The sequence below is a fragment of the Prunus avium genome, chromosome 4 (assembly GCF_965620075.1).
Source record: "Prunus avium chromosome 4, drPruAviu1.hap1.1, whole genome shotgun sequence".
Classification (NCBI taxonomy): Eukaryota; Viridiplantae; Streptophyta; class Magnoliopsida; order Rosales; family Rosaceae; genus Prunus; species Prunus avium.
In genome coordinates, this window is record NC_142287.1 from 32,465,422 (window position 1) to 32,480,181 (window position 14,760).

Consider the following 14,760-nt stretch of genomic DNA (forward strand, 5'->3'; position numbering starts at 1 on the left):
TTATGCTTTTATTTTTCTAATATTTTGACAGAGTAAGTAGAAAGTAAAAAGTTTTTGAGTGAGTTTATAAATGGTAAATAGTAGAGGACAAAAAAGCAAGCGGCGAGATAGGACCGATACAGTCATATATAGTAGACTTTCTGTGAATTCTAAATTGTAATAGAGAGAGGTCACTGGTCTCCGACAGGCGACAACGATCACACGGTTTTCCGAATTCAGACAAAAAAAAAAAAAAAAAAAAAAAAAATTCACGTCATCAAACAGTGTAGTGTTTGGTGCTCATACTCTTATAAAACGACGCAGTGTGTGTGGACCTAAAGTCTCTGGAGACAGAGACGAAGACTGAGGCAGAGAGAGAGAGAGAGAGAGTGAGAGAGAGAGAATGGCGCTTCCCATGGAAATCGGGGTAGCGATCGCGGTGTTTCTGATGGCGGTGGCGATGGAATCGGACGGTCGAGAGCTGCGGCCGTCGGATCACGGACTCCTATACCAGGGCTCGCCGCCGCCGAGCGCGAAGTCGCCGACGGAAGTGAAGTCTTTCTTCGTCGGGGGAGGAGGAGGAGGCGGAGGAGGGGGAGAAAATTCGCCGACGGCATTGCCGAAGGCGATGAACTCGAGCGACCCGTCGTGGTGGAACGGCGTCGTCTCACGCGGCGGCGGGCACAGAGATCACGTGAGGGACGTGTTGTTGCTGGCCAGCTTGGTTTGTGGGATTACAGGTGTCGCTCTGTTTGTGGCGTCTGCCGTTGTGTATCTGTTAAGGAACCGAAAGCATAAATCATTACCATCATCAGCGTCATCATGAGGTAATGATCTCTATTATAACAACTAGTGCTTGCCTGGATTTCTGCTCCATTTTTTTCTTTTTCTTTTTCTTTTTTATGTTTTTCGTGAGTTTCATGTGAATAAGCTTGAGAGGTAGATCATATATGACAGGGGATGCAGAGGTCCAAATTTTTTTCGTTTGCTATTTGCTAATCCACTCAATCTTCTCTTATCTGGGTGTAATCAATTAGGAAGCATTCTCTGTTCTAGAGAAAATTCATTTTTTTTCTTCTTCTATGAATGAGGTGGGAATACAAACTTCGTGCATCTTCCAACATTTGAGAGAAATATTATTAGACCAAAAACTAGTTGGTTTTTTTTATAAATGTTTTAAAGAAAATTGTATTAGTTGGCTTCTATTTGTTGTATAATTACAATTATCGTGAACTTTCGATTTTTTTGTTTGACAATAATACTATTTATATTATATTTATTGATAATCACCTTTCTAATAGAGGCGGGCCTCACCAATGTATGTAGAACTCACCTGTGTTAGAGAGGTGATCAACAATGTAGTCAGTAAATATAATCCAAATAGTAACTCTTGATGTTATTGTACGTATTAGCATATCCAATGTCCACCCTTTTAACTTCAAATGAGCAATATTTTTGCCCTAATTTCAAGTGTTTGCCTTACTTACATGTAACGAGGTGTATGCTTTTCTGCGTATACCACTTTGTGTTCGTCTATGTCACAAAAAGATATACACTCGGTTACATCGTATGTCTCTCTCATGATTCAACTTCAGGACTATCTCGTGGTATCTACCAAAAGGCTATTTTATTTTTATTATTATTATTATTATTATTAATTGTCGGCTGGTATGGTTTTAATCCAGCTCACATTGTTGACTTGAGTTAGCGTCTGAACCACTGCATATGAGAAAATTAATAATAACCTGCCATGAATTTGATGATGATGGGGTCCTTAGCTTATAAATCATAATGATGAAGAACCAAATAAAATGGTTAATTGCGTCGAATATTTGAAAAAGAATTGGATTCTTATATCTTTTTTCTTATTTCCCCAATCAAACTGCCACACAATTTCAACTTACCATGGCCGTTGCTTTCGTTTGAATAAAGCAGCTTGAATAGATCAAAGATTTGGTTCAACTTGTGCGGCTGTGCCACAATACCCTTCTTTTCTTTTTCCTTTTCGTCCTATGGTTCGGAATTGGGATAAGGGTAACTCTGAACCTTCATTACAAATAATTATCACCCAAAAAAGGAAAACCGAAAAACCCTACATCTTTCTTCTACAACCATAAAACTACAAGACAATCAGTGTGGATTAAGGCAAACCAATGTGAATATTTACAAACAAACAAAAAGAAGAGAGAATGTGCTTAGCCAAGTCTGCATCCGAGTTCGAATCCCCCTCCCCGTAATTTAGATTAGATTAAAGTAGATTATCGCTTGTATCAAAAGAAAAAAAAAATAAAGAGAGAAAAAAAGACCAATGTGAATAGGCGCTCATGCTCTGGTTTTTGTCAAACGATTCACAAATAAGAGAGAACTGGAATTTCTATAAACAAATACAAAAGAATGGAGACAAGTGTATGGTGCCATTCCATACAAGTAACTCAACCAAAAATTACAGATTCTTATTAAAAATAAAATGGGAAGAATAAATAAATTATTTACCTATTGATCAAGAGGCATCCACTCTAGTTCTAAATCTATTTCTCCACATTCCACATTCTGGAGCTTGAGTGACACCTCCTGTTTTACCTTCCCATCAACAATGTTAACGGTGCTATCGTCTATGAGGGCATTGTCATTTGACTTCAGCCATTTTCCAATTTGCATGTTCCCAAACATTCCTGCATCCCCAAATGCCATTGCAGATGTTATCAAGGGCTGAAGATCAACCTCTGCTTCTCCCATTATGTCATCAGCCGAGAATGTGTCATGATCAAACACCTGCTGCAATGTGGCAACCGGAAACATTCAGTATTACATGAGAAAAAGGCAGAGTAAAATGACACACATGAGAGTTTCCTGATCTTTGGCATATAGTATCTGTAACGGAAAGACATAGATATGCGTACCAACTGTAAAGCTCCATATTGCTGAGGAACAGACAGCATGAGTTCCTCATTCCAGACTGGATTCAAGTTACTTTTTATTATAGTCGTCTGAAGAGTCTACATTATCACCAACATTACCATCATCAAAGAAAGAAATATCAGTCTGGACTAATCACAAATTGAATTATCTGATTAACATATCAGTTCACAATATATACATGGGTTATTACGTTTAATCAAGTCTAGCCGACAAGCATGCATCAACAACCTTTTTCTTTGAAATTTTACCCTCAACTTCCTTGTTATATGCAAAAACCAAGTATAGATGGAAATGATTAAATCTCTCTCTCTCTCTCTCTCTCTCTCTCTCTCTCTCTCTCTCTCACATGTGCAATAGCGGATTCTGAAGCTTCATTACCAAGTAATAAGCAATAGTGAAAGAATACTAACCTGTTGCCCAAGAGTCAGGATGACATAAGGATCACTTGTCATCATATCTCGAATAGCTAAATTTGTGCCTCTAATCACCTTTACCTTCAATAATCCAATAAATTCTACCATACCTTCCTGTAACCAATTTCAAAATATAGGCCAAAGTTACATTGGTACGCATCATGTACTAATTGTGTTGTTATTTCTACCAAAAGCAAACATGGACAGATACAACATGTAGAGTTCAACAAGTTTAATTCTTGAAGTACATAATTGAAAGGCAGACATAACATGTGACAATACTTACCGTTTTCTGCGAAGAATTTGAACGAAAACTATCGATAATCTTTCTAGAAAAACTACTTGATTGGAGAGTGCTCTGAAGAGAGTTCTTTCTAGAAGGACCTGAGTTAATCCGCAAGCTAGGTTTCAGAAATTCTTGAGCCTCATACTTTGACCTACATGAATATGTAACTACTTTTAATATCTGAAAAGCGACCCAACAATTGAAACTGCTCAATGTGAAATCCTAGAATTCTATAGCATAACTAACCGGATGAATTTTGAGCGTTCCTCGTGACCAGCATCTGGTCCAGGCTTTGAACATCCATCCGGAATAAAAGCCTCATAAATTGAATTAGCAGAAGAATTTCCCCCAACTTCTATCATTGCATCAATTTCATCATCAGACCATTCATCCAGTGTCACTGACAAAACCTGAAATAATAAATATCAATCAATTAAGCAACATTTGACTGATTCGCCTGCAAGCCTGAAATAGTTCTACCGTGGGTATCACCCTGAAAACAGAAAGAAGAAGGCAATCCGAAAAAACAAGAAGATTTTTTGGTAAAAGAAATGAAATAAACTTCCCCAGTTTCCTTGTGATGCAATTCAATCAACCAAGGATTCATGTCGATAATTAAATTAACTTCCTTGATGTAAGCAGATGTGATCAATCATTTGCATGTTCCCTTTTGGTCAATAGATTTCATATCGTAAATAACAATCATGCTTCTGACTGTTTCTTTAAAGTTAGTTATATTATAATTCTGCAACCAAAACTCCAAATTATGACTGCCTTGGTGCAATACAATGAAGACTTAACTAGTACACAAACTTTGGTTTCATAATACCTATTTCAGAAAGAAAAAGGAAGAGGGGGAGGGGAGAGACCACTTAGTTCGGGGCCAAGTGGGTGGACATGTGTTGTCATCTTTGTTCATGACATAACTGCTGGTAGTAAAGAAACGGCAGGTAGAACATACATGTGGTTATCAGCCTATCCCAAACTAATCATCTGTCATGTTTTTCTACTGGAAAATTGTTTCCATTCTAAAAAATTAAATTGGAGGCGCATCCAGCAATCAGGAGCCCTTACCTTTGATATATGAGTACCAAGGCTCCTATGCACACCACAACATTTTAAGCATATAAAAACTCCGATATTTGCTGACCTGCAAATGAAGTCACAAACAGATTCCTTAATATCGAAGAAGTTAAAGGATACGGGAAGTGAACTTTCCTAAGAATGCATGTTTATTTTAAATTTTCTTGAAATATATGTGTCGGAATTTCAGATGTCAACTAATAGCTTTACAAAAACACTCATCTTTAATCTCTTAAGCTTACATGTGAAACAAGCATGTCTTAAACATCAGAGTCTTTGACTAAGTGCCTATACAAACACTGACACAAAGTACATATACATTATCAGGGTATCAATGGGGAAAACTTACGCCCATTTAGGATCAGGAGCACCACAATCAGCACAAGAGCGATTATCTTTTTGCAGCAATAGATCTTTTAATCTTCTTTTACCTGTATAGCATATACATGTCATTCACTTTCTAGATTAAAGTATTAAACTAAAAGACATTTATGCCAGATACACACAGATGAAAAAATGCTTACATTACTTCCCAACAAATATGGACAGTACTTAAAAACAATCTTTCTTTTCTTACCAAAATACTAGATGTAATTATGGTGCATAATTCATAATATGTAAGGTTTTCAATTGGTACGAAATAATATTTCTGTTTTCTTTGCTTCGAGTATTACAAGCATACCTGAGGCAGGCCTCCCCAGTTCCATTGGACGGTGATTCATTGCTTTGCTAATAACCTACGATCATCCAATGATTGAAGCCTGTTCTTTTCAAGCAGTCAGGACGAAGTGGCCTGGAAAACGGAAAGTTAAACAACCAATCTGAGCAAAAATGATTCCGAAAGCGAAACAAAGACACCTGATACCACCCCAAATGAAAGCCTCAAAATTTGAACTTCTTTAGCATAAAATATATTGACCAAAAAACAAAAAGAAGATAATATTGCAATTCCAGTATATTTCTTAACCAGCTAATTCCGTGGAGCTCATATGCAAGTAAAAATAAGTTTGAAAACAATGAAATTCCAAATACCACTGTGAATATGCAATATAACCATGGATGTATGTTTCATATCATTTGAAGTTGCCGATTGTTGAAACATCCACATCAAATTCAGAATGAATCTATTGGTCAAAGTTACAATGTCTATAGCTTGGCTAATAAAGGTTCGCAAATGGATAAAATACGGGTAGAATTTTATTTTGCGGCAATATTGGACAAGCAAATTTCAAAAGAGAAAACGGGGATCAACTAAACTTTGGGTAGGCACAGTTTAGTGAAATTGTTGATTTTCTCAGGTTCCAAATGATGAAAGCTCCAATCAAACGTAATAAATTAATGATTACAGAATCAAAACTGAAATCAACAATGAAGGAATGACAAATTTTTAATGATGGGTTCATTCAAAACTGATAGGAAGTGCCATTAAAGGTGGAAAATTGGTCCAAATCAGAGGCTCCAAATCCATCTAATGACTGCTATCATTCACATAGAACCAGAAAATGAAAGAAACCAACATAACATATGAAAAAAAAGCTCACCTGACAATAATAATTATAATATTCAGTGAAAGATCTATGAGAGAGATGACATATTACCAGTGAATTGAAGAAATGAGAAATGTCCTTTATAGAATGATTCTTCAGAGAAAGAACCAGCACCAGAGAGAGGGAGAGAGAGAGAATGATGATTGTTGAAACAACTGTGTTTTGGTTTTTTTTGTTTTTTGTTTATATATTTGTTTATATATTTTTATTTTTATTCTAATGAGGAGAGGTCAGAGAGAAGAGGAGGGAATTATTATAGGATAGAATAAAAATAATGAATGCCATATGATGATGGGCAGTTTATAATTTAGAGGGACTGCCACGTCACGCAGCATAAGATGCGCCTTCAAAGTAAAATATTTAATCTGTAATGTCGTCTGTCACATTGTTCAGACAAACAAATCAGCTAACCAGATAACCAAAATAAAAAAGTTTTTAACAAATTAAGCTATAATTTAGTTCTTATTCAGAAGCTAACATACCCCACAGGATGCTCGCAATGAGCTTTGACTTTGTTAGAATGCTTTCACCAATCTAGCTGGGTTGAGATAAGATAAGATTATTTAAAATTTAATCGTTATACTTACATCATTACGTGATTAGGTTATCAGTCTATTTTGTTATAACATCTATATATTTATCGATGTTATGAATCGATAAATACATAGATGTTATAAATCATTTTCAAATATTTATGACGGTCCCAGAATTATTATTTTCCAGAGGCAAATCCAACCAACTGGTCCTCCAATCCCAAAATATTACTTGTAATATTCAGGTTTGAGTCATTGTCTTTCTAGAAATTGGTTCGATGATTGACATTCTAAATTAAATTCATTGATTAGTTGTCCTTCGACTATATTTTCATATTAATAAACAGTCATTTTCTTCTTCCCCTCTTTTTAAAGCAAATTAAATGTCAATGTGTTTAAATAATTTATAAAAGTAGTGTGTGGACAGACAAAGCCGCTTTTGATTTTACATGAATTCCAACCTGACAGTTGCCTATGTTGACATAACTCATTACTTTATATTTAGATGACGGTTGACACACTCAACTGCACAATACATGCTGCATCTCTTTTGTCTGCATTTTCAATATCAGCAGCATAAAATATTTGAGACCCTTTTCATAACTAAACTATGCATCCTATATTGTGTACACGAATTGTAATTGGTAATAACCAAGTGTAGCTTTAAAAGCCGAATAATGCCACTCTTACCATATTTGTATACCATTCTTATATCACATTATGTGGCAAATGAGGTGGACATCCACATCATTTAAAATTATTTAACATTTTCTTTTCTTTTATGATTTATTACACTTTAAAAAAAAAATTAAAATACACTTCATTGATCTAATTGATGTGGCATATGACAAGGACATGCCACATCATGTGGTATAGAAATGTGAGATAAAAATGTGGTAAGTGTAGCATTACTCTTAAAAGCTATATGTGGAATCAACTAGTTATTAATCTATTGATACTTTCATCTCAATATTATAAGTGGTTTCATGTTCAATTTCCTCTCCTCGTTTTCATTTATTGAGAAAATCTCTTATTCAACAGTTCTATACTGTTTGTACCATATCTGACCCTCCACTCATCCAGTGACACGTGGATCAGAGAAACTCCCCAAGTGCCCAAGGCTCCGAACAATCAGTATCGGCTACCGATGATATTGTTTCAAAGCAGCAAAACGGTCGCTACAAGCCCAGCATAGTCTACAATCGGTATCCCATACCGATTCTGCAGAATCAACCTCGAAGCACCCGCCCGAAATATCTAAAGACTCGTGTCAACCTCGTAGGGCCCTCCCACGAGTCCCACATCGAAATTAAGTACCAAGAGCATACATAATGCCCTCTATAAAGAGGCCCCTTCACTACAATACAAGGGTGAGACTTCTTCAGCTTGACTTTTATACTAATATATTGTCAACAGCAAAAGCTCTTAGAAACAAACTTACTTTGGCATCGGAGGGTCTCAGGCTGGTTCCACACCGGTTCCATAGACCTTACGAGTCTCGGCTTCCTTCCATTCAGGACCAGCATCCAGGGACAGGAAGAATCTGCGTCTAGCAGTCAATCGATCTCAAGATCGTCCACATCACTTGTAAGTTGCACTCATCTCTATCCGTTCAATTTTAGCGCCAACATATACAAAAAATATTTCGACAATAATTGATCATGTCATTACCATGCGAGAATTTAGATATCGAAATTAAGTTATATAAGTCAAGTATTGAATTGAGACCTCACTAGTAATGTTAGATGGTAACATGGTTTGTAATCAGCCTTTTCTAGGCTGCAATCACAGGGATGATGACCCATTCACTTAATGCGGCAAACAAACTTAGGCAATTTGTAAGGCATCAACCAATGGATTACACTGTTAAAGATAATGTGTACATCATCAATCACTATAGTAAAAAAGATTAAAGTCTTAATAGACAAGAATAAATTACATACATATCGGTATACATCAGCAATCACTATTATACTACTTTTTAATAGAATTATTAAGAAAAAGTCATTTGTAAAGGACCCATTAGTGTAGTGGTTTGGAGCAAATGTTCATCCAGGAAAGGTCCAGATTCAAATCCTAGCATCCGTTTAGTGTGTGTGAGTTTAATATGTTATCGCTCATATAAATAGAAAAGATCCTATAAACAAAAGAAAAAGAAAAGAAAAGGTCATTTGAATGTATTTGGAAAATGACTCTAAGAATAAGTACGCAACCACCATATTAGAATCAAGTGGACATTTGAAAATGCCTAGAAGGTGGATATTATAGGCTTATACCCTCTCCTTTTCCAAAGTTAATTAAATAGCAAACCTAAACGCAATCAAAAGCTGAGTTGGAACAAAAGAACCATTTATATAAAAAATAATAAATTAAAATAAAACATCAATCCAAGCTGTGGCCGCTTCCAAACAAGAACCACCTAATGCCAGTTACTCGCGGGTTGTTGCTTATAGGCATATAAATTATAATTAAATATTGAGTATCAATTTACATATACTAACATTGAAAAAATATTAAATATTTGAAGTTTTTCTTCTTGGTTTAGATTTCTCTGCATTAGCCTTACTTCTCCACAGATCATGCTCATGATTGTTTCTGCTCTATTTCAGTTTTTACTGGGTCTTGAATTGATTACACAGCTTGGTTGCTATCAAGCTATGATCTTTATTTGAACATTCATTAATTGTTTAAAACAGGTTGTCAATTATAGGGAAAACATTGCGCTTGCAATTCATAATAAAATCGATAGAACAAATTTACCAGAATTTTGAATTTTCTGGTTATTACATTGATAAATATTTATAATAAAAAAACTAAATGGAGGGAGAAGATGAAACATAAATCAACAATCAAAGAGTTCCTCAAATTGGTTCAACCAAAAGAAGATGGGTTTGCCTCTTTGTTTACTGATACATATCAATGCTATTGCTAACTCAAAAGTTCCGTATGTAAAAGCTGATGATTGGCTAACCAAAAGAAATTTTACCTAACATAGGAGGCTTCATGCCATATCAATAGACTTCCACATGCCATTGCTTGTTCTTTTTCAGTTGTGAAAGCTTCTCCTCCCAGTTCTCCCCTCTTCCATCTGCAACCCTCTTCAAGGTTTCTTGAATCCCAGGCATCATTCCCCTGAGCCCACAGAAATATATGTGGGCTCCATCATCCAAGAGCTTAAAGATCTCATCACTGTACTCTTCAATTTTATCCTGAACATACATCTTCCCTCCTCTCTTGTTCTTATGTTCTCTACTTAGCGCTATGTCGTACCGGAAATTATCAGGGTAGTCCTTGAGATACTTGGTGAACTCTTCATCATAGAGGAGACTATCAGTATTGGCCACACCAAGGAATAGCCATGCAAGGCCGCCAAACTTGAATTTGGGAATAGATTCCATGAACATGCGACGAAGGTAACCTCTGTATGGTGCGATACCAGTGCCGGTGGCAATCATAATGTGGGTGGCATTTGGGTTGTCTTCAGGCAAAAGCATGATCTTGCCCGCAGGCCCTGCCATATTATTATTATTTATAGTCCTTCAATTAACTATAGACAAGGAGTGCATCTTAACTACAAGTAACAGTGTCAAATCCATCAAATGAAAAGAATGGACCAAATAAGTTTATTAATTCTCTCTGAAAGCAAATAATATTTGATCATCGGATGAACTAATTTAAGAGGCCATAGTTTGCAACTGAAAGACAGAAGAAAACGATGATGGCCAGTGTAAATACAACGTGAGCAATACAATTACTATTACGGAAGTAACACTTAAATGAGGAGTTCCTAACAATATATTTGACTTGATTAGTTTAACTAACAGCAAGAACAATTTTTTTTCTTCTGTGTGTGCGTTGTTGATCATCTCAAGTGCCAAGTTTGGATGAAAATAAACAGCATCGTTAAATTTAACAACTTATAGAAAAATCCAATCAATCAAGCCAAATATGATGTCTAAGCTAGCAACCCCCAACCCTAAAAAGAGGGGGACTAAAAAGAATATATATGATTGATTTTTACCTACTAAAGGGCCATACAAACTCATATATGTTGGAAGAAGGCAATCATTTGGGAAATAACAAAAGTTAAGAACAGGCTGGGGAGACTAAATGAGCTAGGAGCACAGGCCAACCCAAAAAAGTGAGGCTTAAGCACAACCATTTTACAGAGAAGGGCCGAACTGGACGAGCCACTGCCTTGGCCAGGCTGAGACCCTTAAGATCAAAATATAGCCCACCCTGCCCATAAGCAACAGGCTTTTTCCGCACACTATTTTAATTAAAAAGCAAAACCCCATTGATCTTTAAACAGTAGGCTCTTACCTGTGATCTTAATTTTATCTCCTGGTTTGGAGTTGCACAAAAAATTGCTGCACACACCATTCTTGGAAGGATCCTCCTTTCCCGTCTCAGGGTCGTAATAGACAGCACGGCGGACACACAAACTGGTTGTCTTGCCATCAAAATAGTCTCCATACCTTGAGGATGCAATTGAGTAAAGACGAACATTTTGTGGAGCCCCAGGTTTCTTTGGGTTTTCACCCTGTTATGCACATAAATAACAATAAGGTACTCAAATGGAGAAATTTAGTGTGAAGATTCAATTATTAGCATGCCAGTAAATTGGTTTAAAAATTAAAATTATGTGGCTACTAAAGTGAAGAGATGAGACCCAACATCAAAAGAGGCTGAAAACAATTATATCATGATCCTCTCAATTTTCCAATCGTAGCTGCTACGAAGAATTGTATAGGTCAAAACTCTTTCAACTAAATGAAGACATAAATTTTATGGAACGAGTTACTTACAGGAGGAATTACACCATAACTTTGCCCTTCCCAGTAGGGAACATTACCACCATGATCGATTACAATATGGCAGGTCTCTCCAGGAGCCTTTGGGCCTACAATCCTCTCAACAGAACGAATGGTGGCAGTATAAGGTTCCTTAGGCTTGTATGTATTTAATGGTGGCTCATTAGCATCTTCAAGTTGTAGAGGAGATACAGCAACTTTAGGAACACTTGCTTGTTGCACTGACATGCATACTATCCGCTGATTTCTCAGCCCCCTATTCTTTGTTTTCAAGTCCAAAGGTAAAAGAGGTGCCCATGATTTATCATTAAAGTTTATGCTTTGTGCCTGCAGCAAAATTACAAGCAATTTTAGTGAGAAATTATTGACTGAAGAAACACAAAGCAGTTTAAATTTGTACTCTATTATCAGCTAAACTCATACTATCTATTAAGACCACAAAATTTTAGTCTAAGGAGCAGTACTCAACTTAATCAGATGAAATAAGCATACAGCAAGATACGTGACAAAAGTTCTATTTATTACCATTGCAAGCATCTCCCTACGACAATCATTAAATCAACGCACTTACAAATAATTAAATCAAATTAATACACAACTTTCAAAGTCACAACTATCGATAACAGCTTCTAACAGCAACACCAGTAGAGCATCACCATCACATTTAACTTTAATTGCTTCAATTGGTTGTACCTTTAAAACTAAAGGCTTAATGTTACAATGCCATTATGATTATAATATCCTAAGAAAAAAAGGGGAAATTACAAAAATGAAACAAGCAATTTTTTTCTATAAGCTCCATCCTTGAAGACACGTAAAGTCTGCAATCTGCAAAAACTAAAGCTAACAAGTGCTTCTAAGGTCGAGCTGAGAACCCAAGAAATGGTGTCAAGATCACAATAGCTGATCCTCCACTATAACTACAGGAAAAGGAGAATCTCTGAACCTTCTCATTTTACAACATATTTGAAAATCCTAAGACTCTAAAGCCACATAGTTTGTAACGACAGTAAACAAGCCTCAATCTTTTGTCCAATTAAAAAACAAACACGAATACGGGAAATTAATAACACCCCAATAAAAGAAAGGCGCACCTTGAACACTGATCTTCTGATAGAAAAATCGCTTCCAACAGGAGCAGTAAGTGAACCCTGCAAGCAAAATCATTAAAACCAAATAACAAGAACAGCAGAATTAATCAAATATCTTCTATTTGGCAACTGGGTAAGCATAAAATGACTGAAAGCGTCATTCTTTTCCCTCCGTTTTCTCGGGAAACAAACAAGGTGCCCGAATCTGAAATGGGGGCATACCTGAGAGATAGCCAAATGAGACATGATTGGATCAAAGGATGGTATGAGAGGGCTTTGGGTGACGCAAGGGACTTAATATAGGGGGTAGGGGACTAAGATCATACAGAGGAAGAGTTGTTGGAGGCAAAAATGGTGTGTAAAGTTATCCTTCCGAGTGTCCCAAAGGTCGAGTTTTGCTTTTGCCTTTGGCTCCTCGGACTCTCTCTCTCTCACTGCAATGCTCGCCTGACGAGTTTAAATAATTAATTCTCTAGAATATGTTTTTTTATATCAAGAAGGTGGCAGGTTGGCATATGGTAAATTTTTTTCAGTCTGGGGTTAATTTCAACATTGCCCCCCAAACTTTTTGTTTGTCCCACTTTAGTCCTTGAATTTTCATTTGGACCATTGGATTTTATTTTCAGTTTTCCATGAATTTTATTTTACAAACAAAAGAGTTTAGGGGCAAATTTGAAACCATTCTCCTTCGTTTTTTTTTTTATCAACTACATGCATACTTCTAGGATTTGTTGTACAAAAGTATAATCCAGCCTAAAACATTGAACTCAATATGTCATCAATAATGTGTCGATATTATTGTAGTTAATAAAATGTATTATTGATATAAATTAGGTAACATCCATAGAATATCGATGTGGATAGATTTGATTCGAGACCATAGGTCATGCACATATAGTATCTGACAAATATAAATTATTCTTTACAAGCAAAAAAAGTAAATAATTTCTATTATATGTACAACATCCCATTTATTGCATACATTGTTGTTTTTTAAACGGAATTTCGTAAATGAACTGCTTTTTTTTTTCTTTTTTTTTTTTCAATTTACGATCAGTACTTTAGGATAAAATTGACATATTTGGGATTTTTGTGAAGCTGGACCTGGATGTACTAATCAAAGTTCAGATTCATTCAAACCCAAAAAGAAAAAAATAGTAAAAGGAAGAAAAAAAAAACATAAAAGAAGACATTTTAAAAAAGCACATCAAGCCATCAAAAGAAAGAAAAACAAATACATCAAATCAATCCATAAAAATGGAGCCTACCAGGATCATTGTTTTCAGTACTTAAAATGGATATATATATATATATATATATATATTTGAATATTTAAGAAGTATAGCCGACCGGCTATACGTTTTGAACATATTTAAATATATTTAAATAGTATAGACGTGCGGCTATACTATTTAAATATTCAAATATGTGCGGTTATACTATTTAAATATTCAAATATATACAAAACGTACAACCGCGCGGCTATACTAGTTAAATATTGGAATATATTTCAGAAGTATAGCCGCACGGCTATACCATGTGAACATATTTTAATATATTTAAATAGTAGAGCCGCGGGGCTATACTATTTAAATATTCGAATTTATATAAGTATAGCCGTCTGGCTATATCTTTGACCATATATTTTAATATATTTAAATAGTATAGCCGCGCGGCTATACTATTTAAATATTTGAATATATTTCAACAGTATAGCCGCGCAGCTATACTTTGTGAACATATTTTAATGTAATTAAATAGTTGAGCCGCTCGGCTATACTATTTACATAGTCAAATATATTTAGACGTATAGCCGCCCGGCTATACTATTTAAACATATTTAATATATATATTATTTGTTCATTTGTTAAGGAGAAGGGGGGGAATATTATTAGAGCAACTCCACCCATTTGCCCCTTGCCATGGCAAGGGGGGGCTAGGGCAGCCACTATTCACGTGAATAGTGGTTGCCCTTACAAATAGTATATTTTGTGTTTCCACCCGTTGCCATGGCTAAGGGCAATTACTATTTATTTTTTTATTTTTTTCACAACTTTTTTTATCTCAATAATTAATTTGGATAATATTTTCGGAT

General features: G+C 35.7%; 3 protein-coding genes across 6 annotated transcripts; 1 reads left to right on the top strand and 2 right to left on the bottom strand.

Moving 5' to 3' along the window:
- The first annotated feature begins 199 nt into the window (after positions 1-199).
- LOC110747658 (GATA zinc finger protein) lies at positions 200-1,217 on the top strand. The gene has a single exon (XM_088252229.1). It carries the CDS (start codon positions 383-385, stop codon positions 803-805), a length of 423 nt encoding a protein of 140 aa, XP_088108355.1. The 5' UTR covers positions 200-382; the 3' UTR covers positions 806-1,217.
- A 1,119-nt stretch (positions 1,218-2,336) lies between these two features.
- Positions 2,337-6,489, bottom strand: LOC110755480 (ADP-ribosylation factor GTPase-activating protein AGD12). 4 transcript variants are annotated; one of them, XM_088252228.1, is made up of 9 exons: positions 6,279-6,489; positions 5,363-5,473; positions 5,030-5,111; positions 4,672-4,747; positions 3,844-4,007; positions 3,598-3,748; positions 3,309-3,425; positions 2,880-2,975; positions 2,337-2,751 (listed from the first exon to the last, which is right to left on the bottom strand). In XM_088252228.1, the coding sequence occupies exons 2-9, from the start codon at positions 5,400-5,402 to the stop codon at positions 2,473-2,475; spliced, it is 1,005 nt and encodes a 334-aa protein (XP_088108354.1). In that variant the 5' UTR covers positions 5,403-5,473; positions 6,279-6,489; the 3' UTR covers positions 2,337-2,472. The 4 variants fall into 4 exon arrangements, with proteins under 4 accessions (XP_088108354.1, XP_021812384.1, XP_088108353.1 ...); XM_021956692.2 differs by having other exon boundaries at positions 2,337-2,754; positions 6,279-6,487; XM_088252227.1 differs by having other exon boundaries at positions 2,337-2,754; positions 5,363-5,538; positions 6,279-6,487.
- Positions 6,490-9,508: 3,019 nt separating this feature from the next.
- On the bottom strand, positions 9,509-13,131 carry RFNR2 (root FNR 2). The gene is made up of 5 exons (XM_021956719.2): positions 12,888-13,131; positions 12,669-12,725; positions 11,569-11,901; positions 11,084-11,303; positions 9,509-10,271 (listed from the first exon to the last, which is right to left on the bottom strand). The coding sequence occupies exons 1-5, from the start codon at positions 12,909-12,911 to the stop codon at positions 9,772-9,774; spliced, it is 1,134 nt and encodes a 377-aa protein (XP_021812411.2). The 5' UTR covers positions 12,912-13,131; the 3' UTR covers positions 9,509-9,771.
- Positions 13,132-14,760: the final 1,629 nt, after the last annotated feature.

Excerpts from the sequence above, each read along its gene's own strand:
- LOC110747658 (XM_088252229.1), top strand. The coding sequence starts at position 383 with ATGGCGCTTCCCATGGAAATCGGGGTAGCGATCGCGGTGTTTCTGATG.
- LOC110755480 (XM_021956692.2), bottom strand. The coding sequence starts at position 5,402 with ATGAATCACCGTCCAATGGAACTGGGGAGGCCTGCCTCAG. Across the intron at positions 3,426-3,597 it reads CAAATTCTTCGCAGAAAACG|GAAGGTATGGTAGAATTTAT; the intron begins GTAAGTATTGTC and ends AATTGGTTACAG. Across the intron at positions 2,976-3,308 it reads TCCTGACTCTTGGGCAACAG|ACTCTTCAGACGACTATAAT; the intron begins GTTAGTATTCTT and ends GTGATAATGTAG.
- RFNR2 (XM_021956719.2), bottom strand. The coding sequence starts at position 12,911 with ATGTCTCATTTGGCTATCTCTCAG. Across the intron at positions 12,726-12,887 it reads CTCATTTGGCTATCTCTCAG|GGTTCACTTACTGCTCCTGT; the intron begins GTATGCCCCCAT and ends TTTTGCTTGCAG. Across the intron at positions 11,304-11,568 it reads GTTATGGTGTAATTCCTCCT|GGTGAAAACCCAAAGAAACC; the intron begins GTAAGTAACTCG and ends TGTGCATAACAG.